The following is a 27,368-nucleotide window of genomic DNA, read 5'->3' on the forward strand; positions in this document are numbered from 1 at the left end:
AGAATTTGTTCACCAACAAACTGTTGTTCTGAAATTATGTTTGTGGGACTTTATTTTTTACAATGTATTCAGTTTTACTTACTATGTACACAGCCATTAACATTTCCTCTTTCACCTATTTATTTTAAAAATTTGGCTTTTTATACATTTTTTTTCAAGAAATGTGGTTTTATACACTGCACAGTTTACTGGCTTGAAGATATTTATTACATTTCTTCATTACCATTTTTAATGGATAACTCATCTTTTATTTCCATTTGTAATAGCTTGCATTTTCTTCCTTTGTATATCAGTCTACCTTGAAATTCCCTGATTTTTGTCACTTTTTCTACTTTGTTATAAAATTCCACCATCAAAAGCAAACATCAAATTTCCTTCAATGTATTAAACAATTGATCACCAGAAAGAATCAGTTATGAGGATCTTCTTAGTATATCTGAAACCCCGAACTCATCTCTAGCACCTCATCCCTTGCTCAGGGAAAGTTATGGCTTTTTATGTAGCTCCTTGGAGATAACATGATTCAAGAAATTTCAAGGTTTTAAGTGTCATAGACAACTTGTATTTATGATCATTTCTGATGAATTTAGTCAATTATTTTAATGACAGCTCTTGAATCATTTAACTATAGTTCATCCACTAGGCTATCTGTAAGAGATATCACTTTAGAAGATACTGAGACAAAATCAAGTTTAAAGATGTATGTTTTATAAACCTAAAAGGCTAAATGATAATGATATATAACCCAGAGGCTCTGAGCTTCAAACTACATATAATGTTGCCACAGTGACAAATTTAGTACTTGGCAATCATCCACTAAAGTTCGTTTTGAGTCATTTTGGAAATTACTACACTATTTCAAATGTAGATCAGATGAAACATCCGTGGTAGTATTAAAACAATAAATGGTCCTAAGCTGCAATCCATAAATGAACTAGTATTTTTGCACTCTTTAATATTCAATATGCCTTTATAACCAAACTGTCTTGAATATGAAAGGATTAAAAGATGAACTTTAAACATTACTTGTATACTGAGTTTATAAAACAATATGGCCAGTAAGAATAAGGTAGAAAAATGAGCGATCAATATACCTTCAATATCTCACTGTGAGATCCTGAAAACAATTTATGACTTGCTTTGTTCTTGATGGGAAAACACCCAATTCTCTTTCAGTTTGGCTTACTCTCTGTTTATTAAGCAGCAAAATAGTTCTTATGTACAAATTCTACTGAGGATTTTTCAAGATCCGCATTATTCTAGAAGAATTTTCTTTCAGGAGTAGTTTGTTACTATGTTAAGAAATCACCATCCTGTCTTAGAACAATTCTAACATTAATTTAATGTTTTGTAAAAAAAAATTAAAGTTTGGGGACTATTTTATTGTGTCATTAATATGGATAACTTTTCTATGAGGAACACATTCTAATACATAGTTCAAATAGAAATTTCTTTAGAAATTTATTTAACTTCTATAGTATTCATGCTATGACCCCTACTCACCTTTTTTAGATGGCTTCGGTGGTACAACTGGTCCAGGTTCTATATGGTCATAAAAATTATTCATGGCTTTTGGATCAAAGTTTCCTACAAAAAAAGGAAGAAAACCATAGGAACTGAGTTGTTCTTTTGTTGTTTGACCTTTTTAAAAGAAAATACATTAATGAAATGTGGGAAGAGAAAATGTTTTTCAGGGTTTCAAATGTCATCATACTAGCCTATCCTCTTTTCTTCATGGTTGTGAGAAAAGATTTCAAGCAAACCAGTAAACCAGTGTGTATCTACAATGTATTACCTAATGACATATTTCTAATTGTAAGACTAGCACCCTTAAGCTGGATTCAGTACACAAAGAATAGTGGACCTGTTTGGTCTAAAGAAAAGCAATGCGAAAGAAGATTGTGACTCTTCTTTTCATGATTTATCATAAAACCATCTAAGGAAGAACCCAAATGCATATGCTAGAAAACCTGTGGGCTTATTAATGATGATACTGTGCAAAAGTTTACAGTAAAGAAGCCTGGAAAATTGCTGATATAAAATTTTCTCTGAATATGCTCACTTGCTGGCTTAATATCTCTTTATCAGTGAAATACCATACTGTGACTCTTTCAAGGTCAGAATGCATTAGGTGCCAGTTCTGATTCTCACCTTCACTCTGGTACTCGGCCTACTGTACCCAAATCCACCTGGACTTGGGATACAGAGGATGCTGTGCTGTCCTGTCTCCTTGTTTTCCACCCCTGCCCCTGTGAAAAATGTCCTGACTACAAATCAAATATTAAGCTGTTTTTCATCAAGTCATGCAATGATTTGTTTGCATCTACTTGAAAACGCAGCCCCCCCCCCGCTGCCAAAGAAAGTTTAGAAGAAGGTATGTCATATTTGGACCCCTTAAGCATCTTAAGTTACAAAAAGTCCCCATTTGATCAATAAATGCCAAACCACATCTCCTTCCTCAAAAAATTCTCAATCGGTCTATTAACCAAAGTTTCCTCCACTTGAATAGGTTACTTTAAGGAGAATTTAAAAAGAAATTCTTATAGCTCATGAAAACCACAATGCTATCTGACATATTAACTGTTGCACATGTATTTCTTCAATCACTTATGCTATAGTTGATGTTCTGATATGCAGTTTACAGAAAGCTTACTATAAACCTCATAATCAAAGGTTACTGATTTTCACTTTGCTTGAAAGAGCACATCAGTTTTTAAAAAAGTTGATATATTCACATAGTAGCAAGGCTTGATACACTCTACATATTATGCATAGTGATTCTTTCACTACTTAAAGCTAGTAGGCTACATGAATATCAAGGCTTTTGAAAATGACAAGCTGGCTTGATAGCTCAACTTTTATGTTTAGGTGGTTCTGTATTTTTAGTTTAGTTGTTTGACACTGTATTATACACAAATCTTAAAGTACTGTAGAAGCTCTCTTAGCTAAGAAGTTCTCATAGTTAAGAATATTAAACTTTGGGAGAAGGTGGATTCAGACAAACGATCATTAAGGAAAATTACAAATCATTTTAAATGTAACATATATACAGCAGAGTTTTTTTTCTATTTTTCTTATGCAAGTGTTGGAGATTGAAAACCCCAGGGATTGTATGTGTTATGCAAACATTCTATCACTGCACTGTACCCTCAATACAGCAGTATCAAGGACACTTCACATTGTCTTAAACAAACCATGTTCATGACAACCTAAAGTCAAGTGTAAGCAAACTTTCTGTCAAAGAGCAGATAGTAACTTCAATTTTGTAAAGTTGCAGTACAATCTGTTACAAGTATTCAATTCTATCCTTGAAACACAAAGAAGCCATTTGTTTACTAGGTGAACAAATGGGCATGTCTGTTTCACTAAAATTTTTATTTATAAAAACAGACAGGAAGAGTCCTAGTTTGCTAAGACTTGATTTATAATTTTGTGTTTTGGTTTCTTCAGAATGCAGCACATGATATACTAAGGACACTTTCTTACAAACTTCTCCCTTTTCTGCTTGTTTTCATTCAAATCTAACTCAGGGTTCCTATAATTTTATGCTCGACTCTGTATAAAAGCCAAAGTCTTTTTAAAAGAGAAGTATTCTCATGAATTCCTGTTAGTTATGAAACATTAATTTTAACTGCATATGCAAGCACATGTAATCAATGGAAGCTAAAGTATATGGGAAAGAAAGTCCTCTAATCTGATGAGCTGGCTAACTGAAAGATAAGAGAGCTTTTACTGTAACAGAGAATTTCTTTATAAAAAAAAAAAAAAAAAAGAACTCAGATAGTCTACTCTGGGCTCCCTTGTCACAGTATTTTGGAACACTACCATGTAATATAAACTATGTCTCAGAAATACTATTCATCAATTTATGAAATACTCACGTTAAAGTACTAAAGAGATAAATACAATGAAACACCATAAAACGATGAGAATAAATGATGAACCTGCCAAAGTAACATTTTTTGACACCCTGATCCGTGAAGTGTGGGATTCTCTTTAAAGCTATTCTTATATAGAATAAAACCTGTCCTTAAATCTATGTAACTAATATTATTGTCATCTAAGCAATTTAAAAAACCACACTATGACATATGGTTTACCAAATAATCAAGTCTATACCTCTAGATTGAAGGAGGTCAACTTCTTTCAGTGTACAGTCAACATTTATTTGGAGTTGTCTGTTCATGCTTCTCAATCTTGTCATTTCCTCAGTCTAGTAAGAAAGCACCAAAAATAGCAATTGTGGGGAAGTCATTATCAAGCCCAATATTTAAGAACTGTGTTTCACATTAATTGATCTGATTGGGTATTACCAAGAATAAAACCTTGTCTATAATAGAGCATGTCTATGTTATGTTTTTGATGAAAACGGTATACTGAGGACATCAACGTGGTCACACAGTAACAAAAACTGTGTATATTGGCCACATACAAACGGAACTATGTTCTACCATAAAAAGCTACAATCACTGTAATAATAGAGCACAGAAAATATTTTATGTTTTGTGGTATGGGAAAGTGCAATGAACAACCTTTTAAATTAGCAATGTTCATTAATTTAGTCTTGGCCAACCTGGTGAAAATTAGTTCTCACTTAGTTTCCAGTACCAGATTTACCAGAATTCTCTCATTACATGGATTTACTGATAGGATAACAGCATAGAGATGTTAAGTTTCCCAAAGGCATAAAGCTAGTAACTGGTAGAGCCAGAACTTATACAAAGCTTCTATAGAAGTTCATATAGAAATATTTATTTTTTTCTAGATCAAAAGAAACACTTTTCATATACAGAAATGCCAGGTACCAGTAGATGCCTCTGTTTCTTCTACTTTAGCCTGCTCAGCCCATTCCAACCCTTACAGTCTTTCAGTCACCGAGACAAACTTTTTCTTATGAGCATTCAATTCTCATATCATTCTTAATTTCTTTGCCGTTTTTGTGCTTGGACTCTAGTGGCATGGATGTAAAAGCTTTTCCACATAGTCTAGGTATTAGTTCAATTACAGGGAAATTTCAACTACATAAGGTAGAATGTTAAATTACCTACTAAGAGGGTGGGGGGAAGAAGGAGAGAAGGAGAGAAGAAAAGAGGGAGGGAAGGAGAGAAAGAAGGAGGGAGGAAGGGAGAGAGAGAGAGAGAGAGAGAGAGAGAGAGAGATAGAGAGAGAGAGAGAGAGAGAGATTGGGATTGATTCTGTTAAAAACGTATATTTTGCCAAAGACTAAACAGGTTAACAGTGAACTAAAAACAAGCAGAAAGGAAACTGTATGTGGTTGGGAGATTGCAATAGAATAAGTAGGAATGTCCAGAAACTAGCAGGGACAAAAAGTTCAACACAGTGATATAAAGAGGCTGAAGAGGAATTTCTAGATATTGTTTGTACATAGCCTGATTATTTAAGAGCATTTGATGGCTGTTAATTTTACATGTGTTTTGTGCCCACACATCTCATAAACTTATGAAAGACCATCATTATTTAATCTCAAGTATTTTGAAGAATAAATATCAAACTGAATTTTAACTAAAAAAGCAAGTCCTTCATATTTCCTGCTTCACAATTATGCCTGCCAGATATATTGGGCCAGAAAGCTGAAGATGCTCCAACATTATAGAGAGAAAATAAGTGACTGACAACACAGTAAACTATCTCTGTCATCCCTTAGTTTTGGCAGCTGTTCACCTGCCCTTCCTACTTACATAATATTTTTATTCTTTCTGAAGTCTCTGATGGGGTTGAAGACACAAGTGTTACAGTTTCAGTTAGGCTTAAGTTGTTTAGGATTTAAGAAATGTTTTAAGGTCTAGAAAGATGTTTTTAAAGTTGATACATACAAGATATGACAGAATGATTTAGATACAAAACTTTACACTCACCTAGATAGAATAGATAGTATTTTCTTCAAGGTTGCCAAATACAAATCAGCTAAACATTTTGAATGTAACTTTTACATATGGGTTTCCTAATTGTTCTTACTGTATGTAGTTTATTATAAATAAAGTCCATATGCAAAATTAGTTGATTAATTAATTTAGTTATTTGGATCAAAAATATCTAAGCCCTCAGAATGCTAGAGGATCAACAAGAATCACTTGGAAACATTTAGTATGAATTGTTCTTTCTTTATTCTTATGGGCAAATTGTGTGATGTTAATGTGTAAAATGCTTGCCAAGTGATGTAAAAATGTTGTAAGACAGATGCTTGAACATTAACCTAGATGAATTCATCCTCCTAGGAATACATAAGCGAACCCCTACTTTGTGAATTTAGTACCTTGGGGCTTATTCTTCCTATATGTTTTCCAATAGGAAGAGAGGAGTTTTAGCCATAATAGCCTCGAATAGTGATTCTTTATAACTAAGCATGGAAATATTAATAATGCACGTTATAGTCAAGACGTTCCTACACATCTGTTTTTAACCAGAACCATTTTCATCAATTCAAAGGCAGAAGAAATACTTAAATTCACTCAACTTATGGTTTACCTGTAAGACTCTCTTCTCATAACTTCTGATTAAATGGGGGGGGGGATGACTAGCTTTTTCTGAGAATGGTCATTTATCAAAAGTATACTGTGTTTGCATAGAAGATTTGGATTCACCATAATTTTTAATGGAGACTTACATGTAGGCCAACAGAATATTTGTAGATGACATTTCCAAATAATAGATTCCATGCTATTTTGAAAAAGCAGCAAAAGTTGCTTAAGACAACTGATTTGGAACTTTAAAAATTAGCCTCATAGACACCAATATTGAAGATCACTGATGGTTTTTAGTGCCTTGACCCCAATTATACATGTAGGACACAAAGCAATGTAGTAGGTCAAAAATTCAATTAGAAGAGGATAGATCTGGATAACTAACTAACTTGGAGGAAGGGACAGTTGACAGCTCTCGTCATATTAAAATCTTATTTATTTTTCAAGGTAAAAGTTAAAACTGTCTCCCCTATGAATATTATTTACAAAAGGCTAACATTTCTATCTCACATTCATACCTCTTTGAAAGATGACATATTATTAAACATTTCATAAAATGTAATAAGATAAAATAAATGACACTGTCAATACACTTTTGTTATCATTTGAAAAGCTATTTTACTGCTACTCAAAATTGTTGCAACTACACATACACCTGGTCAGAAACGCAAATTTTAGCCTCATTAACCAAGCATTTCTGTCCTATTTTTACAAAAAGACTTGACAAGAAAATTTTGAAACCTAAAAGTAGCAATACATGTATGTTAGCAAAAGTGTCAGTTCTCTGGTATTCCTATACACAACTGTGATGATCATAAAGACAGCCAGCCAATTGCTGAGTACTTAATGCCACCTATGGCACACTGCATACATTGTCTCCTTATGTGGACAATATAAATATGTGTAAAATATTTACAACAACTCCCTTTAATGAGAAGTCAATACTGACAGCAAGTGCCAGAGGTATTCAGATTACCAATCCCATATGGGTATTCCTTAAAATGAGACTCAATTAAACAAAAAAAAAAAAAAAAACAAAAACAAAACTGGAGATTCCAACTAAAGTATTTGTTTCTTGGTTTCTTTCCCACCTACTTAGGTGGAAATAAGTTACCTTATTGCCATCTTAAAAAAAAATGTTTTTATAAAATACTTCAGACTTGGGTATCTATTTCAAGCAAAGATTTTCAGCGTTTTTGTTACCAAGCTAGCTTATAAAGACTGTTGCTATTTGCTGGACATTGTACAAATTGCTTAACATCCCGTATATAATTCTAAAGAAAATCCTGTAACATAAGTATTCTACTACTACACACACATTAGAGATGAGAAAAAAGCAAAAGCATAGATGTTACTTGTCTGAGGATATGTGACTGACACAAACAGTGGAATAATATTCAAATTTACACTTGAAAACCTATTTGCTGTCTTAACCTTCATGTACATAGTAGCTACTCTTCAGCTATGTCCTACTGTTCTCCAACTTACTCTAAGAATGCAGTCTAAACATAAGGCATTGAAATGAACTGTGATTTCTTATTTGTTTGTTTGTTTATTAATTACAATTTATTCACTTTGTATCCTGGTTGTAGCATGCTCCCTAGTCTACTCCCAGTCCTATCCACCCTCCCTCTTCTCCCCCTATGCCTCTCCCCTAGTCAACTGATAGGGGATGTCCTCCTCCCCTTCTATCTGACCCTAGCCTATCAGGTCTCATCAGGACTGGCTACACTGTCTTCCTCGGTGGCCTAGCAAGGCTACACCCACCAGAGGGAGGTGATCAAAGAGCCAACCACTGAGTTCATGTCAGAGACAGCCCCTGCTCCCATTACTAGGGAAGCCACATGAAGATTGAGTGGTCTATGGGCTACATTTGAGCACTGGGTATAGGTCCTGTCTATGCATGGCCCTTGATTGGAGTATTGGTCTCTGCATGGTCCCCTGGGCCCAAATTTTTTTGGCTCTGTTGGTCTCCTCGTAGAGTTCCTATCCCTTCCAAGTCTTTCTATTTCCCTCTTCTTCCATAAGGTTTCCTGCACTCTGCCTGAAGTTTGGCTCTGAGTCTCAGTATCTCCTTCGATAGTCTTTCTTTCAGATGCCCCCTGTGGAAGGCTCCTGTCCTGTTCCTTGTCTTCTACCACTTCTGATATCTATTCTGTTTGCTCATGTGAGTGAGGTTACAACCTCTTCCCTAGGGTCCTCCTTGTTGTTTGGTTTCTTTAGGACTATAGAATTCAATATGTTTTTCTTATATTATATGACTAATATCCCCTTATAAGTGAGTATATACTATGTCTTTCTGAGTCTGGGTTACTTCACTCAGGATGATCTTGTCTAGTTCCCACTATTTGCCTGCAAATTTCATGATTTCCTTATTTTTAATTGCTGAGTTGTATTCCATTGTGTAAATGTACCACAATTTCTGTATCCAAGCTTCTGTAAAGCAAAGGACACTGTCATCAGAACAAAAGGACAGCCTACAGACTGGGAAAAGATCTTCACCAACCTTACATCTGACAGAGGGCTAATATCCAGAATATATAAAGAACTGAGGAAGTTAGACACCAACAAACCAAGTAATTCAATTTAAAAATGGGGTACAGAGCTAAACAGAGAATTCTCAACAGAGGAATATCAAATGGCAGAGAAACACTTTAGCAATGCTCAATGTCCTTAGTCATCAGGGAAATACAAATCAAAATGACCCTGAGATTCCACCTCATACCTATCAGAATGGCTCAAGGGATGACGCATTCTGGAGAGGTTGTGGAGAAAGAGAAACCCTCCTCCATTGCTGGTGGGAATGCAAATTTGTATAACCACTCTGGAAATCAATCTGGAGCTTTCTCAGAAAATTAGGAATAGTGCTACCTGAAGATCTAGCTACACCACTCCTGGATATATATGCAAAAGATGCTAAACCATACAACAAAGGCATTTGCTCAACTATGTTCATAGCAGTGTTATTTATAATAATCAGAATCGGGAAACAACCTAGATGTCACTGAAATGAACTGTAATTTCTATAGGTGAGGGATGGCTATACTTAGTTTATTAAACTATTTTGCTTATTTCATTTTTAACTTTTATATTATAAACCAGGGAAGGTCTACCACTGTTTTTTTTCTAAAAAAAAAAAAAAAAAAAAAAAAAAAAAAAGATTCATCAATGAAAACTCCAATATAAAATGTGGGTGCTTTTATTTGCAGCAGTAATTAATGTCATACCAGATAGTTTTCTACTTCCAATGAAAAACAAGGTTTTATTTAGCAGGAGTTATAATATATAATGTGTTTCAAAACAAAACTGACAGAACAAAAACAAGCAAGCAAGCAAACAAAAACCCGAAACTACTCTGCTAATTCCTAAGTGATTACAAGTTGCCCAAATACCTTTTGCTAGCTTCCCTGAACAGAGGAATCAATGAAGATTTTAAATAGTGAAAATCAGAAAGATATTTGATTTACATTAACATTACTCTTACATTTAGCTTTGAAAATTTTCCAGTGGTTTATGCAACTAAAGCTCCACCTTCTACCATTGCCTAAAATGAGGAATATAGTTAAATACGAGAAAAAGTCATTAACTTATTGAATATGCCTTTCTCAAGAATCTTCTTCCTTTTCAAAAAACCCAGTTGTTCCCTGTAACAACAGAATAAAGTTCAAGCACCTTGAAACAGTGTTCAAGATCTACACGCTAGTCTACCTTTATGCACATTAACCTCTGTAAAGTCATTAGAAATTTCAGGCCTAAGCAAGAAAACTTCAAAGTAAGACTGTTTTTACTTTAAACCCTAATTACCCTGTATTCTTTTCCTTCCAAAAATAACTTCCTCTTTTTTCTTTATCTACAATGCAGGGCAATCTCTCCAAAAAATATCTGCAGCCATCCTGAGGACAAAAAGCCTTACATTTACATTCCAGAGCCATATCACCCCAGGTTTAGAGAGGGGAAGAAAATGAAGTCCATTGAAGGCAGACAGGATTTACACAGTTGAAGCTTTGGAAGATCATTCCGGGATGATGTAAGAAAGTAGAGAAGTACACAGAGTAGACTCATAAACCAGTTAATATATGATTTCCTTCATTGCCTTGAGCAAATACAGCAATTACCACTGAAGTCTCCTTCTTTTCACTGCAACTAGGTACTAAGCTCCTATCACACAAACATACAGAATACATGGACAGTGAATAATGAAAAGATCAATTAAATCACAGAAAAGGTGACATGACATAGGAGATAGATTTTGTAATTTTCAAAGTCATATGACATTATTAGAATTCAACTACATTAACCAACAGGCTAGAAATAAACTCTTTAACAGGGTATTTTCCTTTAAGATCATTAATGGTCCATACTGAACATCTCAGTTTCTACAGTTATATACAATGAAACTACCACACCCTACCATCAATACTTTTTCAAAATTAGTTTTTAGCTTATCTATAATCACTTGAAACACTTAAGAAAATATACAGCTTATACTTGCAAGAATAATTTATGAAGCCTTCTGTTATCATATGTTCTTCTAATAAATGCTATACTCTATAACTGTCAGTCTTTGAAAATAATCATGAGCCTGTGTAGGTGCAAAGGTTTCAAAGCACTTAGTTAATCTGACAAGAAATGTTGGTGCCAAATCTCCTGCATTCATTTTTATTTTATTTTAGCTAGGAACAGAACTTAAAAGAAAAATTAGTGGTTTTGTCAGAGAATGTCCATATTTTCCTATCACTATACTGCAACAGATCAACAGATCACTTACCGTGGGGATTGCAGTGGTGCAACTGACCCTTCTGAGCCGTCTCTGCATCAGGTCATGTTCCATACTGTTTACTTCAGCCTTCAACCGCTCCAGCTCCTCTTTTTCAAGTTTCAATTGCTTTGCTAACCTCTCCATTCTTGCTCGCTGATGTAACAGCAAGGCTATAGCATTACAGATAAAGTCATTGCAGAAAATAACATCAAGCAAATAAATAACAGGAGAATTTCTACATGCACTGTTAGTGAACAGAAGACTCATCTGATCTGGGTTTCAGCATTTACTCTTAAGGTCTTAGTAACACGGTGCCACATCTATTTCTGCTTTAATTTAGCTCTAAACTGCCACCAAAATGGCATCACCTGTTCATACCTCTTATTCTGTCACACTTTGTTTTCCTGAGAGCCTCATTACCTATACTTGTATGTGTTAAAATACTTAAGGACCAGTGAGATGGCTCAGCAGGTAAACACACTTGCATGCAGGCCTGGCTTCCATCTCCAGATTCCACAAGGTGGCAGGAGAGAACTGACTCCTCCGAATGGTCCTCTGACCTCCACATGTGTCACAGCAGGCCCACATTTTCATGCACAAACACGCGCATGCACACACACAAACACAAGGCTTAACATCAGGCATTCTGAATCACAATTATTATCACTTTTCTTCTTAAGTATTGAAAGAATGCTAAACTCTCATATATTCCAGTACAATTTGAAAGAATCTGTATACACTTTTTAAACTTCATTTCATTGACAACACAAATTTTCTTCATTAATTCCACTTCTTATAGTATCACTAATAAGTAGCACTATGCTCTTCTAACCCTGTTTAGAAGACTCAAATTCTTTGAGCTGACAAATCATAGTCCAATGGTATGCATCTTTTTACAATACTCATTATATTTGTCTATATTTTTCTTCAATAAATGATGTCTTCCAATAAAGTATTTTTAGGTTATAATGATCACACTTGCAGTTTCATATTTTAAAACAATCAATAGATGACTGTGAAACTAATTTTACTCGTGGTAATGCTACCACTCAACATTTAATACATACTAAGCATTTAATTGAAAATAAATAGCAAACAGTATTTTATTTTCAATCAATGACCACACAGGACTATAAATACTAAATTGCATCAGTCTAAAATTTACCTTGTGTATAGGCATAGTCATCTGACCCAGAACTAGAACTCCTCTGATACTTGTGGTTCCCTTTTTCTCCCCCAGAGCCTGGTATCACTGAAATAGGCTGAATAGGTTCTGGTGCTGCAGAGCGTTCTTCTTGGTCCACTAAATTTAAAAGATTTTCAGTTGTTGCTCGGCCTACAGTAATTTTAAAGACTGTGGTTGGGTTTGGTATCACCCGAGGAGATGGTGATGGAACACATGAAGGTCCAGTTGGCTGTGTATATGTAATATATACAGGATTAACACTAAATGGAGGTTTGGGTTGATTAGATATCCCTCTTGACGGAGAACTTGAAGGTGGCGTGGTGGCGGTATACAGTGAGTGCTGGTTCCTTGGAGATGGTTGATTACTGATGGGTGAAGGACTCCTAGTTATTGCTGTCCCAGGTCGTTGAGAAGGTTCAACTGTGATTTCTATCTTCTTCATGGAACCTTTGGGTAAGCTAGATGCTGGGTAAGGGAGATAGGCTACTGAATGACTTCCCTGTTTCTGATAACTAGAAGGTCCTTGTTGATATAGGTGGGGTGGAGTAGTTGAAGGACTAGGTGGCATAAACACATGAGAGCTTGGGTGTCCCAGCTGGGATGGTTGTACTTGATGTTGTGGAGAGCTAAAGGGGGAAGGACACTGAGAAGGAGGCGGTGAATGGTAAGCGGACTGGGGAATCTGCTGTTGTTTAGGAGAATACTGAGAAGGTTGATAGTTCTGTTGATGTGGATAAACAGGTAAAGGACGTTGGCTGTAATGAGGCACTGGACCTTGTTGTGAGGACTGCCATGGAGCATTTTGAGGAGTCTGTCTTCCTGATGAACTCTGAGATGTCTGTCTAATATAAATAGAACCAGGAGATCCGTAGAGATTGCTTGGAATTTGTGGAAGAATCTGTAAAGCTCTTGGTACAGTCTGTCCAGAAGGGAGGTTTTGGGACACTGTAACAGTAATTGGATTTGTACTATACCGAGGTATGTGCATGTAAGATGGAGGTGGTGGTGGTGAAGGCCCTTGCATAGCAGATGGATTCATTCCTGTTTGCATGGAAGATGGCTGCTGAGGTGGCTGTGAAGGAGGAGTAGCTGTACTTCTGTTCTGTTCATTCATAAAAAATGGATTATAGTTTGGAGTAGCAGCCACGACAGCTGGAGCTGAGTGTGGTTCCTGAACTAAACATATCAACTGTTTGCCTGCTGTATGCTGAGGATCAATATGTCCATCACTTGAACTATGTACCAGTGTTCGACCACCATTGAGGTGAGCTCCATCTCCTGGGTGGTAGCTACTAGGAGAATGGATACCCAGATTAATATGCAAAAGGCGATTTCTGTTCATTCTATTGTCTTCTGGACTATGGTATTCCATATACAAGTATTTGCTGCTCTCCTGGGAAAGGGCTCGGCAACAGGCTTCTAGATTGTTGTTATTCTATGGGAGAAAATTGTACAAACAACATTGATAAAATTAACAAAGCTTACGACTAGAAGTCAGTAACATAAATACTGTCATAGAATAAGTCGAGAGGAGTATTTTAACCATAAAAACCGTCATGGTCATCTGTCCTATAGAAGGAATATTAAACAATTCAGAGTATAAAGATTTAGCTCACATTACTAATACTACCACTACTGCTACAAAAAAATAAAGCACCTACTAATGAACATTGTGACTCAACCCCAAGTTTTCTCATTCCAAATCCAGGACTCATTTTATACTGGTTGCAGCTCAACAACTTAAAATGTTGTGCTACTCTTGGAATCACCACAATTGTTGTAACATCCAGCATTAATGTTTAACCTGATAAAAACGAAAATAACCATCCTTTAGTTTACAAAAGCACCATAACCACAAAACAAAACAAAAAAATTAATACTCCTGAAGATTATAAGCATTAAAACGTCACAGTCTTTACTTTTGTTTTATCCAAATTTATCCTCATAAAACTTTACCCTGTATTAAATTGCTGTTCAGCTGGTACAAACTTGGAATAGCTTTTTAGTTATGTGCAGATAGTAACTGTCATTTAGACATTTAAGTGGATAGGAATCAACTACTTAGTTTATATTTAAAAATATTATAACTCAGGTTCCATTAAATACAGAACTTTCAACTATTTAGAGTAAAATACATTATTCACCAACTTTGAAATAATTAACAAATTTAATTAACATGACTTTCTCTGTAATTAAAACATAAATGTTATTATATATAAGTGCACAAATGTTATTATATATAAGTGCATTTTACAGAAAAATAAAAAGAAATACCTTACTTCTGCAGAGAATCAAATAAACATTAAGCCTACAGCAGGACTAGTATTCAGACAAATTTAGAGTTTATCTACAGGTCCACTCACATCGCCAGACACAAAAAAAGAAGGCTGGGAAGTAGCATGGCTTCATAAGAGGCACTGAACTAGCTAACCACACAAACAATTCACGGCTCGGGTCTAAAGTCTCAGTATTCTTTCTACACAGTAATTTCAAAGGAAAGAATGTGTGGCCAAAAGACATTACTAAGTTAAAACTTTAGGAAGTTAATTTAAAAAAAAAAAAAAAAAAAAAAAAAAAACAACAAAGCGATAGTCAAGCAAGCATCCACAAAATGAAATCTAAAAAATTTGAAGATTTTGCTTCATGGAAAGACAGGTAATTTTATTTTCCTTACACAAAATACTTCAAAAGTACTACAGAAAAAAAATACTAATTGAATATTAGGAAAAATTAAATTGCAAAATTAATTCTCATGTCCTACCTGAAATCATTCTGAGCAAGAATGAGAAGCTATTTATTAAAAGCAAATATGGAGTGACTGGCGAGATAGCCTAGCAGTTAAGAGCACTGGCTGCTCTTCCAGAGGACCCAAGTTCAATTCCCAGCACTCACATGGTGGATTTCAACCTTCTAACTCTAGTCCCAAGGATCTAATGCCCTCTTTTGGCCTCATAGGCACTAGGCATATACATGGTACAAACACACATGTATAAGCATAAGATAATTTAAAAATAAAAATAAAGCAAACCTGGAGCCAAAGACTTCAGGTTGACTGCCAACTAGAATGTGTCAGTGACAGATACTGGAAAAAAATAAATTATTTCAAAATTTTAACAAATGTATGAGATTAAGGAAGAACATACTTTAGTATTTAGCTTGTTGTGAACAGCCTTGAAACCTTATGCTTTACGTAGCAAATCTGGGAGCTTACTAGTAATCTTACAAAAAGGATACTAATTCAAACAATAAAAAGCTAGACTGTCAACATATTCACAAGCATACCCAAAGTAAATATATGAGTAAATATAAGGAAAAAATTTAAACACAAATAAAGACTATGGGAGTATTATTGTTATAGAACTACTGTAAGATGCTCAATCCTCTTTCAGAAAGGCAAACAAAATAGACACCTGAAGATGGAGAAAACAGGAAACAGGACAGGAGCCTACCACAGAGGTCCTCTAAAAGACTGTACCCAGCGGGGTATTGAAGCAGATGCTGAGACTCATAGCCAAAAATTGGGCAGAGTGCAGGAAATCTTATGAAAGAAAGGAGAGATAGAAAGACCTGGAGGGGACAGGAGTTCCACAAGGAGAGCAACAGAACCAAAAAAATCTTGGCCCAGGGGTCTTTTCTGAGACTGATATTCCAACCAAGGACCATTCATTGAGATAACTTAGAATGCCTGTAGAGATGTAGCCCATGGCAGCCCAGTCTCCAAGTGGGTTTCCTAGTAAGGGGAACAGGGGCTGTCTGTGACACGAACTCAGTGGCTGGCTCTTTGATCACCTCCTCTCTGAGGCAGGTGCAGCCTTACCAGGCCACAAAGGAAGACAATGCACAGTCCTGAGGAGACCTGATAAGCTACGGACAGATTGAAGAGGAGGAGGTCCTCCCCTATCAGTGGACTGGCGGAGGGCCATGAGAGGAAAAGGGGGAGGGCAGGCGGGATTGGGAGGGAATGAGGGAAGGGTCTATATAGCTGAGATAAAAAGTGAATAAATTGCAATAAATAAAAAAATTAAAAAAACAATACTACAGAGTAGACTCAAATGTCATACTGACTTGCTAAATTTTTTAAAAAGAAATGAATAAATGTGTCAAAGAGTAAACAGAATCTGAAGCTGTTCAGTTGTAGTCAAAGGTTATTGTTTGTTTATGCAGAACTAGAGACCGAACCTAGGATTTTACACCAGTTCTATCACTACACTATATCCCTAGCCCTGTTTATCATTTTTGGAACAGGGTCTCATTAAGTTCCCCTGAGTGTCTTCTAACTTGCAATCCTTTTATTTTATTCTCCCAAGTTTCTGGGATTCCATGCCTAGGCCACTGGCTCAGTAACAGGTAACAATACTTAAGAAGGCTATGTATGGAGAACTGCATTGCTCAGTGAGTAAGCACACTGGCTGTGTAAGCATAAAGACCTGAGTTGGGATTTCTGTACCCACTTAAAAAGTTGTGTATGGATATGTATGTGCCTGTAACCCCTGTGCCAAAAGAAGCAAAAAAGAGGAATGCTGAGGCATGCTGATCATCAGCTTAGTTTGGAGAGAACTTGAGTTAAAAAGAATGAACTGAAAAAAAAATGACAGAGTAGGTCAAATAATGTCCTTTTGTGGCCCTTGCACATACACCTACATACACAAAAAAAAATTTTGTTCCTAAAAGAACTAAGGAAACAAAGTATCATACTTCTAAAAAGTGTTGTAAATTATAGGAAGGTAGTCCAGAGGGGATTTAAGGTCTGTGTTTCAAAAGCAAACTACTAGGTACATGTATGTCACTGTATACACAAATGCTTTTTGGGTGGTGGAAATTCAGACAGTTTTGATACATAGCCCAAGCTAACTACGAATTTACAGCACTCCTTCCTCCTGATCACAGTCATGTGCCATCACTTAGAGCTTTAAAATAGGTACTTCCTAGAGACAGTAGGTGGTCAATGTTGATACTAACATTCTGTTAGTGTCAAAGAAAAAGTAAGGATATAGGACAGTGCTCACTGAGCTGAATTTTACATTCTCCTTTAGTTAAGTGGCCATGATAATGTAAATAATGAAAAGCTAAATAAGTTATAACCATGTTGGAGCTAGAAGGGACCCTAAGATAGGTAAAGAAAATCAAATCTGGAGAACAGTTTCACTAGAAGATTCAAGTCTGGCTTAGTTTTACTGCACTGGGAACTAGCTTTTTCTTAACCACAAACAAAAATGGACCTGAAGAGCTGAGGTTTTGACTGGGAAAACGTTAGCAAAACAACCTCCTACAAGAAAATAACCTCGGTCTCAAAGGCCAAGACCTAGTAAAGGATTTGTAAACAACAGAAATCCCTGGGTTGTCTGTTTTCTACTTGCAATTGACTTTCCTTATACATAGCTTTGGGTTAATTCTCAGCTTCTTGCACTGCAATAAGGGATTGCGAACATGCCTATCTGTGTATCATGTACTGTTTCTAATGTCAACCAAATAGGGATGTGTTACAATCTATAACACTGAGCTATAATGAAGGATCATACGAGACAACAAAGTGGTATTCTTCTTCTGTTGTCTCTTGAGTAAAAATACAGTCTGTCACTAAGAAATAAAAGATTTCAGGGTTGAGAACAAGACAAAGAAATGTTTCTGGACAAAAGTGGTCTTACATTTAAATTTAGTAAGGACTTACTAACTAAAAAAAAAAAAAAAATGAAGAAAGGGAGTTAAGGGGTTTTAAAGTAGACTTGAGGCATAGGTTACTTCCATAGAAGTTGACATAAGTTTGGGATTGAAAATAAAACTCTGGGAACTAGATGTACAGTTCTGAGAAAAAGAGCTTCCCCAGCATTTATGAAACCCAGGGCTTGATTTCTAGGAGTGAACCAAAGAAAAATATGAAGTCTAAAGATTCAAGAATCAATGGCAACACCTTTGAAAATTATTTATTCATTGGCAGAGGGAAGATTCCATGTGGAAGTCAGAGAAACATGTGGAAGTAGGTTTTATACATAAATATATATCACGTTGTTCTCAGGGAACAAACTCATGACATTAAGCTTGGCAACAAGTACCTTTTACCCACTGTTTCTTCTTGCTGGAGCATCTTTTTTTTATTACATGTGCTTATTCTTCCCAATACCAGAGGATTTTAAGTGGGTGAGACTGTATCCCTCATGGAATATTTAGCAATTTATAAAGTCATTTTCTATTGTCAAAATTATAAAGATGATACTGTTAGATGGGTAGAGCTCAGAGAAGATGATAAAGAGCATACCAATCACAAGGCAGACCCTGTCCCTGCAACACAGAATTATCTACCCCACAATATCAACAACACCAAGTTTGAGAACGCCTACAACATGCACTACCAAAACACAATACCAACTCTAACAAGGAAAACTGTAACATTATTGTTATATTACCATCATTGGTGGGAAATGTACCTGTAACATGCACTGAGATACCACACCCTCTGGAATTTCTGGAAAACGTTGTCGGAGATCATGGAGAACCTGAATATCAAGCTGTGGACTGCTTTGCGCCATGCCAGAGTAAATGTTGGTCAAGTGTCTCTTAGGAAATGGATATTAACAGGCCTTCCAAAAGTAATAATCTTCCAACACCTCTGTCATTTTCTACTAAAAGAAATAAAAGTTTGGTTGAGTCTAATTCCATATTTTACCTTATTCAGACACCATCAATTTATTAAAATAAAAATCTGAAATAATTATACCTAGGCCCAATGTTAGAAAATGGACAAATTTAATTTCTTTCTTTTGATGTAACATAGCCAATGAAATTAGTGTTAACAAAAAAAAAAACAACCAAAACAGAGAAACCAAAATCTTCAGTTTAATTTTAATGATGGAAAGCATAAAGCAACAGATTAAAAGCATACAGTAATATACTGCTATTATTATTGTTACTATTATTATTATCCAACAAGACTTTTTTAGCCTTGAGAAATTCTACTTCTGTACAATCATTCATGTTTTCTAAGGTCTATCACATCACTCCTCTAAGGCAGATACATCATTCTGATACCTGGAATAATGAATAAAGAAATAAGGACCTGACAATAATAGCACTGAGAAACTTTTAAAGTTTGATTTTTCTTCTCCCTATACTCTGAAAATAAAAGATTTGAATTTGAAATTCATGTCAAGGAAATCCTCTATCTAAATGAAAAAAAAAGTGGGAAAACAAATGAAAATGTATCAACTTTGCTTTCAAACTGATGCTGGAGACTCATTATTAGCCAGACCTGGCTGCCAAGGCATTACCATAGTTGTGATGCCAATGGAACAATTAGTAAACATGCAAGATGTGTGACTAGTGTCTAGATAATCAAATGGTCCCTCAGCTGTCCCTAGAACTACTCAGATTAAGTACCTAATAAATAAGACAATTACCAAAACAAATGTTTCATAAATCAAATGGTGGCATCACAGGTCAATAAACCAATGAGTTTCTTAATCTATAATTATCATTACCTAGTGCATACTGTAAATTTCATATTTTTGCTGTGTTCAGTGACTTGATGGCTAAGGAAAACATGAAAATAAACATCTGTATAGAAAATGTAGAAGCCAAAACTGTAAGACACACGTCTAAGCCACATATATATTCTATTTCTTTTTTATTAGAGATTTATTTTTGTGTGAATATTGTGCTTACATGTATGTATGTATGTATGTATATACACTACATGTGTGCCTACTACCTGCCAAAGATAGACGAACACAACAGATTCCCAAGAACTGAAGTTAGACGTGATTTTTATCTACTGTTCAGGTGCTGGGAACTGAATCTGGTCTTCTGCAAGAGCAATAGTTGCTCTTAACAGCTGAGCCACCTCTCTAGTCTTCTCTCTCTTTTCATATGTGTGTGCGTGTTTGTGTGTGTGTGCATACACACATGACCCAAGGTATGTGAAGAGGCTTCTGAAGGTAACTCTAAGGAAATGGTTCTCTTCTTTCACCATGTAGGTATTGGGGATCATATCCAATTCCTCAGGTTTTGTGGTCAACTAGATACTAAACCATCTAGCCAGCCCACAATCTTTTCTTTATTACAAACATGCTTCAAAATTTTGTATTTAATTACTTTTGCTGGTTTTATACTTTAGTGAATAATTAGAAATAAATTCCATAGGCTGTAGAGATGGCTCAGTAGGTAAGAGCACTTGCTATGCAAGCACGCGGACCTGATCTGAAGTACCGGTACCCACATAAAGAGCCGATGTGGGTGTGTATGTATCTATAACTCAAACCCCGGGAGACAGGATTTTCTGACCACAAAGATAGCTCTAGATTCAATGAGACAGCCTATCTCAAAGGAATAAGGTAGTCACTGATAGAGCAGGACATGGGACATTGTGCTTTGGTCTCCATTTGTATACCTACAAACATGCAAGCATATAAACCACATATTACACAAAATTAAGTAACAAATAATCTCAATTTTGTTGTTCATTATGGGAATCCCAGGGTCTTTTGTTTTGCATGTAAGAATTTGACTTTTACTAACCCTCCCATTCATTCTCTCTTCCTTCTTCCAAGTGAAGGCTATTGCCTAATACCATATACTCTGTACATAGAGTGACCTCAAAGACCTATACGTATACAATTCTAGCTAAGTACATGTAAAAGTGGTAAGAAAGCTTCTAGGAAGTGCTCTGTAGATGACATCTAAAAAACATTAGGGAAAATTACCATGTAAGAGAGGAATACAAATAACTTCTGACTTACAGATACACTGGCTTATAGCTATCCTGTACTCTATGCGACTCATTCCTTACCTACCTAATCTGGTTCATCTCACTGATCCAATGAAATATGATTTGCCACCAAGTTCATATTAAAAGGGCATCAGAGCACTAGACTGTTAAGCTCTACAGCTACTGGCCCAATTGATTATTTCTTTCTTTTTGCTATGAACCTTCTTTTATCAGATACAGTGACAGCATTCTAGCCTGTGGTTACTGTGACATCATTCTAGCCTATGGTATACTTTCTTCCCATCTCTCTTGTCCTTTTTAATGTTGTCGCCCCCTCCTCAACCATTACTGTTTTACATTGCCTACTCTTCTCTTTCTATAGCCTATACCCATAATCATATCCCTTAAGGTTTCAATAAAATATACAGATTAATAATTTCCAAATTTGTATTTTAAGCATTCAATATGCTCTCTGTGGTACTCTAGAAATATACAAGATACTGTGTAGTATGTAACACCATATGGATCTATCCAAAGGTATTATCGGTACACCCCAAAATGAACTCATCTCACTAGAACCCTTGCCCAAATGTTCAGTTTTATCAATGAATGCTATACTTATTCATTTAGTAATAAAACAAGAAACCAGACTATCATCAGTGACTTCTCCATCCTACAAAACCAACCAAATAGAATAGTCAAATGAACTAGGATTTGTACCCTGTTCTGATCTTTCTTAAGCTCCAGAAAAAAAAAATAACCATCATACCACAAATTTTTATCTTTAAGATAGAAGCAATACAATTACAGTGACATTTAAACTGCAAATGGTAATGATTCAAGCATTAATTCCTATTATCCAAGTCACATCAGAATATTGTAATAGAAACTTCCTACCACTCTTCCCATGTTCTTATCTTTCCTCCACACTACAGTCAGACTATTTTCTTTTTTAAATACAAATCTGATCATGTTACATTCTAAGCAAACTGGACCAGGAGTGATCATGTGCACAGATAGTCTGCACAGCATTATGTCAGGGCATTAGCTCATGACCACTGTGTATCTACAACAGATGCTATCTTTCCTATTATCCACTGCTTCTCCCAAATCTACTGCTCCTATCCACATCACTCACAGTGGCATCTTTTCTAAGGAGGCTCCCCATGACTTACCTCTACTCAGTCCTACTGTACCTATACTAGCTGGGAAAGGTGGGGGGTGGAGCTTCACTATGCTGCTACCGCAGGTAGTGCTTAATGCTACAGGAGCACCAAATAAAACAGACTGAAACCTTCTAGGTATCAGAAGATGTCTTATATAAATCTCTAACCCCTGTGGAATGCCCTGTTATGTCAGAAAATAGGGAAGTAATCAAAATCAAAAGATGATGAAAGCATTTGTGAGGATGAGAAGTGAGTTTCGAATCTGCAAAAATTTGAAAAATAAAATATTAGGACAGAAATAAATTATAAGCCTATAGAAATGAAGCACCTAGAATTCACACTGATGATAAAAAGTTAAATATACATACATATTAGAAGGGAGGTTCCCTACTCACAGTAGAATCCAAATAGTAAATATGCAGGCTAACAGAGCCAGGAAACTTGCATCTATCACAGAACTGACTCACGTAAGTATCATTAATGAATTCTACATTCAAAGAAAATTTGGGAGGAAAGTGGGAGATGATATATATATATATATATATATATATATATATATATATATATCTTCCTAGTATGTCCTTAAAGCTTATTGGTTGAATAGGGGAATACTATACACCAATAACTCTACTATAGTTGCATAAAAACATACGTAGGTTTAGAAATTGTACAGTGAAGCTTTTTGGCAATAAAGGGTATGCAACATACTACCAAACATACTACCAAATGTGTGTGTGTGTGTGTGTCTGTTGTTTCTATGTGAGTATAGCACCAATGAGACACCCAGTTTCAGGTATTAGAACATTTCAGGTTTCGGGTTTTTCCAACCAGGAATATTCAACCAAAACATAAACTCTGTGCAAAAAGTACAAAACGTAACAAAAAAAATTAAAATCCAGAAAAGATTTTGGTCCCCAGATTTGAGGTTAAATTTATTCAACCTGTACATCTTTTCAGTGTATACAACTGACTAGGTACAGAGCCTACCAGAGACTTAAGTGTTCAGAAGATTTTACGTGAAATTGAGAGAAATGGAACAAATTTAATAAGAATTATTTTAATCAAATTTGCCCGTATTTACAGAAATAGTAAAAACGTTCTTACCGTTGAGGGACTGCCATATTCAAAACAACTCATGACTGCTTAACTGAAGTTATACAAAAAAACTTCTGAGGGTTAAAATTTCATAGTAGCTAAAACAAAAAGTCATTTTTCCGACCCAACTTAGAAATTCTTACAATACAAAGCCAGCATAGGTATCTTATTACAAGAAAGAAGAAAAGACAATTACTGATTTCAAGAGCCATGGCTCAGGTTCCATCCACATAGTTCACAGCACTCTCTCAGCACAAACTTTCCATTCAATTTATCTCTATTACTAGCTCTCATTTACTAAATAACTATGCCTTCAAAGGTAACTATAATTAGCTATACTTTGCAAATGAGAAAATGAATTCGGAGACTGTACTTAGGGTACAGTCTCATAACTAAAATCCAAAATTTGCTTTCTCCAAAGTTTGGTTTTACACTGTTCCTGGTAGGTATCATTAACAATTCCTGTATACATACTCACAGATGACATCCTTTCTCTCACTGGCTGGAAAGAAAGAGAGTGAACTCTTACTGACTTATCAACCAAGCCAGAATTTCCGGATATATGGAAAGATGGAAGTCTGGGAGTAAAGGAAAGAATTCTAGTACAAACTAGTTAGCTTATTTTAAAGGTTATACAAAGTACAGACCTAGAGAAGATGCCTTTTGTAATGAGATTATTTACATATTCCTTATCTTTTGTTTTACTTTTTCACTCCTTATATTTTATTTTATTTTTAATTTTTCTATTGAAAATAGATTTTTTTGTGAGTGAGTACAGTGGCACACCTGTAATCCCAGCACTCTGGGAGGCAGAAATAGGTGAATCTCTGAGTTCAAGACCAGCCTCATCTACAAACTGAGTTTAGGACAGCCAAGGATACACACAGAAACCCTGTTTCAAAAGACCAAAACAAACAAACAAACAAACAAAAAAAACAAAGAAAATATTTTTTTCAAACACTATTTTCTGATCACAGTTTCCTTGTCTTTAACTCCTTCACACACCCAAATCTACAATTCTTTATCATTCTCATTAGAAAACCAATTGAAAAAAAGGCAGGAAAAAAAAGAGCCAAAGAAAAAGGACAAGAAACACATACAGATGCACATAAACTTGCAGTCCCAGGAGAACACACAATCAGAAACCATAATATAAATAAAAGACCTGTAAACTTAAAACAAAAATAAACAGACAAAGCAGTATGAGAAAACTGTGCTCTGCAGACCAGGTTGGCTTCAAACTCACAGAGATACACCTGTCTCTTCCTCTGCTAAGACTGAAGGAGTATACCACCACCCAAGATAAAATAACAGCAACAACAATAAAAAACAAAAACATGACAAGCATACTATTAAGTTTTGTTGGCCATCTATTGCTGCACATGGACCCTCTTCTTGAAGTGGTTTATATAACCAGTGAGACTATCCTGGAGAAAACTAATTTTTTCTTTGTCAGTGGCTGTCAACTGAAGATAGTTTCTGGGTAGAGATCAGGGCTTGTGTCCACTTCACCTCTCAATGCTGAGACCCCAGGCAATGTAGAACTATGCATGCTGCCACAGTCTCTATGAGTTCATACATGTATCAGTCCTGTTGTTTCTAGAAGGCCTTGTTTCCTTGGTGTCTTCCATCCACAATGGCTCTTATACCCTTTCTGCCTCAAGGGCCTCATGGACCCCTTCCACCTCCCCAAAACAACACAGGCTATTGCCAAGGCTATTGACTGCCCTACACAAAGTGATGGTAAGGCCCTATTGCTGGAGACAAACTTACATAACTCATTGAATACAAGAAGGAAGTTGAGCTGGTGCTACCTAGAACCTTCACACCTACTAACTAGTGTTCATGGTACAAGAATGTACTCTGCCTACTACCAGAAGAGAAAAGTAAACATTAAAACAGATACAAGCCCTCTGCTCTATAATTCTGAACTGTCTGAATAATACAACGGTACAATAGTAGAACAAAAGATACGGAAGTAACCAAACACTGTGTGGTTGGTTGTATTTAAGGCCTACTCCATGAGATAGAACCCATGCCTGACACTGCTCTGATGACCAAGGACCTGAGACTAGACAGCTCATACATAGGCTTAGGGAAAACCAAATACTACTGCTAAAGAAACATAAAATAAAATGAATCCTAACAAGGTTCTGCTATATTCATAGATCAGTGTCTTCTCAGCCATCATCTCATGTGTTCTTTTCTTTTTAAAATTTTTATTTCTTTTTTCAAGACAGGGTTTCTTGGCTGTACTGAACTCACTTTGTAGACCAGGCTGGCCTCAAACTCACAGAGATCCACCTGCTTCTCTCTACCTGAGTGCTGGGATTACAGGTGTATGCCATGTATTCTTGGCATACATGGCATACATTAAGAATATATGTATTCTTAACAATGCTTGTTCTGATGACTAAGGACACTCAGCATTTCTTTAAGTGTATCTCCGCCATTCCATCTTCCTCTATTAAGAATTCTCTGTTTAGCTCTGTACCCCATTTTAATTGGATTACTTGATTTGTTGTTTTTTAACTTCTTTAGTTCTTAATATATTCTGAATATTAACCCTTTGTCACACATAGGGTTGGTGAAGATCCATTCCCAATCCGTAGGCTATCGTTTCGTTCTAACAGTGTCCTTTAATTTACAGAAGCTTTTCAGTTTCATGAGGTCACATTTATTGACTGTTGATCTTAGCACCTGTGCTATTGGTGTTCTGTTCAGGAAGTTGTCTCCTGTGCCAATGAGTTCAACACTCTTCCCCATTTTTTCTTCTAACAGATTTCTTTATCAGAGAAATGCAAATCAAAATGACCCTGAGATTTCACCTTACACCCATGAGAATGGCTAAGATCAAAAACTCAAGTGAAAACACATGCTGGAAAGGGTGTGGAGAAAGGGGATCCCTCCTCCACTGCAGGTGGGAATGTTAACTTATATAACCACTTTGATTGTATAAGCACCAATCTGGTGCTTTCTCAGAAAATTAGGAATAGTGCTTCCTCAAGATCCAGCTATACCACTCCTAGGCATATATCCAAAAGATGCTCAAGTATACAACAAGGAAATTTGCTCAACCATGTTTGTAGCACCTTTATTTGTAATAACCAGAAGCTGGAAGCAACCCAGATGTCCCTCAGTTGAGGAATGGATACAGAAATTGTGGCATATTTACACAATGGAATACTGCTCAGCTATTAAAAACAATGAAATCATGAAATCTGCAGGCAAATGGTAGGAACTAGAAAAGATCATCCTGAGTGAGGTATCCCAGAAGCAGACAGACACAAAGGGTATATATTCACTCATAAGTGGATATTAGACATATAATATAGGATAAACATACGAAAATGTGTACACCTAAAGCAGATATACAAGAAACAGGACCCAGTCAATCCATGGGAAAGGTCCTGGGGACCAGTGGGTGCACAGACGCCATCCTAGCACAGGGCCTCTGTTGCTCTCAGTGTGGTGTCCTCAGCCGCCCGACCAGAGCAGGACACACAGCCTCTGGCCCAGAGCAAGGCTTTCAACCTCCAGCCCAGAGAGGAGCACACAACCTCTGGCCCAGAGCAGGGCCTTCAGCCTCCAGGCCAGAACGGGGCCTTCAGCTACCGGCCCAGAGGGGAGCACTCAGCTGCCAGCCTAGAGACCTGCTGCATGTTCAACTCACCATCCCAGACAGAACCGTGGGCGCCAGTGCATCAAAGACTGCGTTTCCCTGTTGGGAGAAAACCCCACAGCTAGGGAATCAGCAGGTTCTTCAAGAGGGCTGTGACTGGAAAAGAATGTAACAACAGCAACAACTTACTAAATGCAGAGCGAGAAACCCAGCAGCAGGGCAGCTGTCTCCAGGACTTCTACGGGTGAGAGGAAAGCCACCCCGCCTAAAAAAGACCACAGTTACCACTCAGGTCTATACGCCTGAGCAGGTGAGCCATGGCAATTCCTGAGAAACAGACCATTCAGTGATGATACGCAG

The 27,368-nt window shown here is 36.3% G+C and overlaps 1 protein-coding gene across 7 annotated transcripts in view; it reads right to left on the reverse strand.

The window, feature by feature from the left end:
- The window catches only part of Tab3 (TGF-beta activated kinase 1 (MAP3K7) binding protein 3), an 80,008-nt gene that overhangs the window by 23,963 nt on the left and 28,677 nt on the right, over positions 1–27,368 (reverse strand). For 2 of the 7 annotated variants that reach the window (XM_060376758.1, XM_021627812.2), the window contains 5 exons: positions 18,850–19,041; positions 12,407–13,862; positions 11,251–11,411; positions 4,120–4,213; positions 1,504–1,587 (listed from right to left, as the gene is read on the reverse strand). In XM_060376758.1, the coding sequence (XP_060232741.1) occupies positions 1,504–1,587; positions 4,120–4,213; positions 11,251–11,411; positions 12,407–13,862; positions 18,850–18,951 (1,897 nt within the window). In that variant the 5' untranslated portion in view covers positions 18,952–19,041. Of the gene's footprint in view, positions 1–1,503; positions 1,588–4,119; positions 4,214–11,250; positions 11,412–12,406; positions 13,863–14,088; positions 14,229–18,849; positions 19,045–27,368 lie in introns of those variants that run through there. The other 5 variants (XM_021627813.2, XM_021627811.2, XM_060376760.1 and 2 more) reach the window with 3 other exon arrangements.

The sequence above is a fragment of the Meriones unguiculatus genome (assembly GCF_030254825.1).
Source record: "Meriones unguiculatus strain TT.TT164.6M chromosome X unlocalized genomic scaffold, Bangor_MerUng_6.1 ChrX_unordered_Scaffold_30, whole genome shotgun sequence".
NCBI lineage: Eukaryota > Metazoa > Chordata > Mammalia > Rodentia > Muridae > Meriones > Meriones unguiculatus.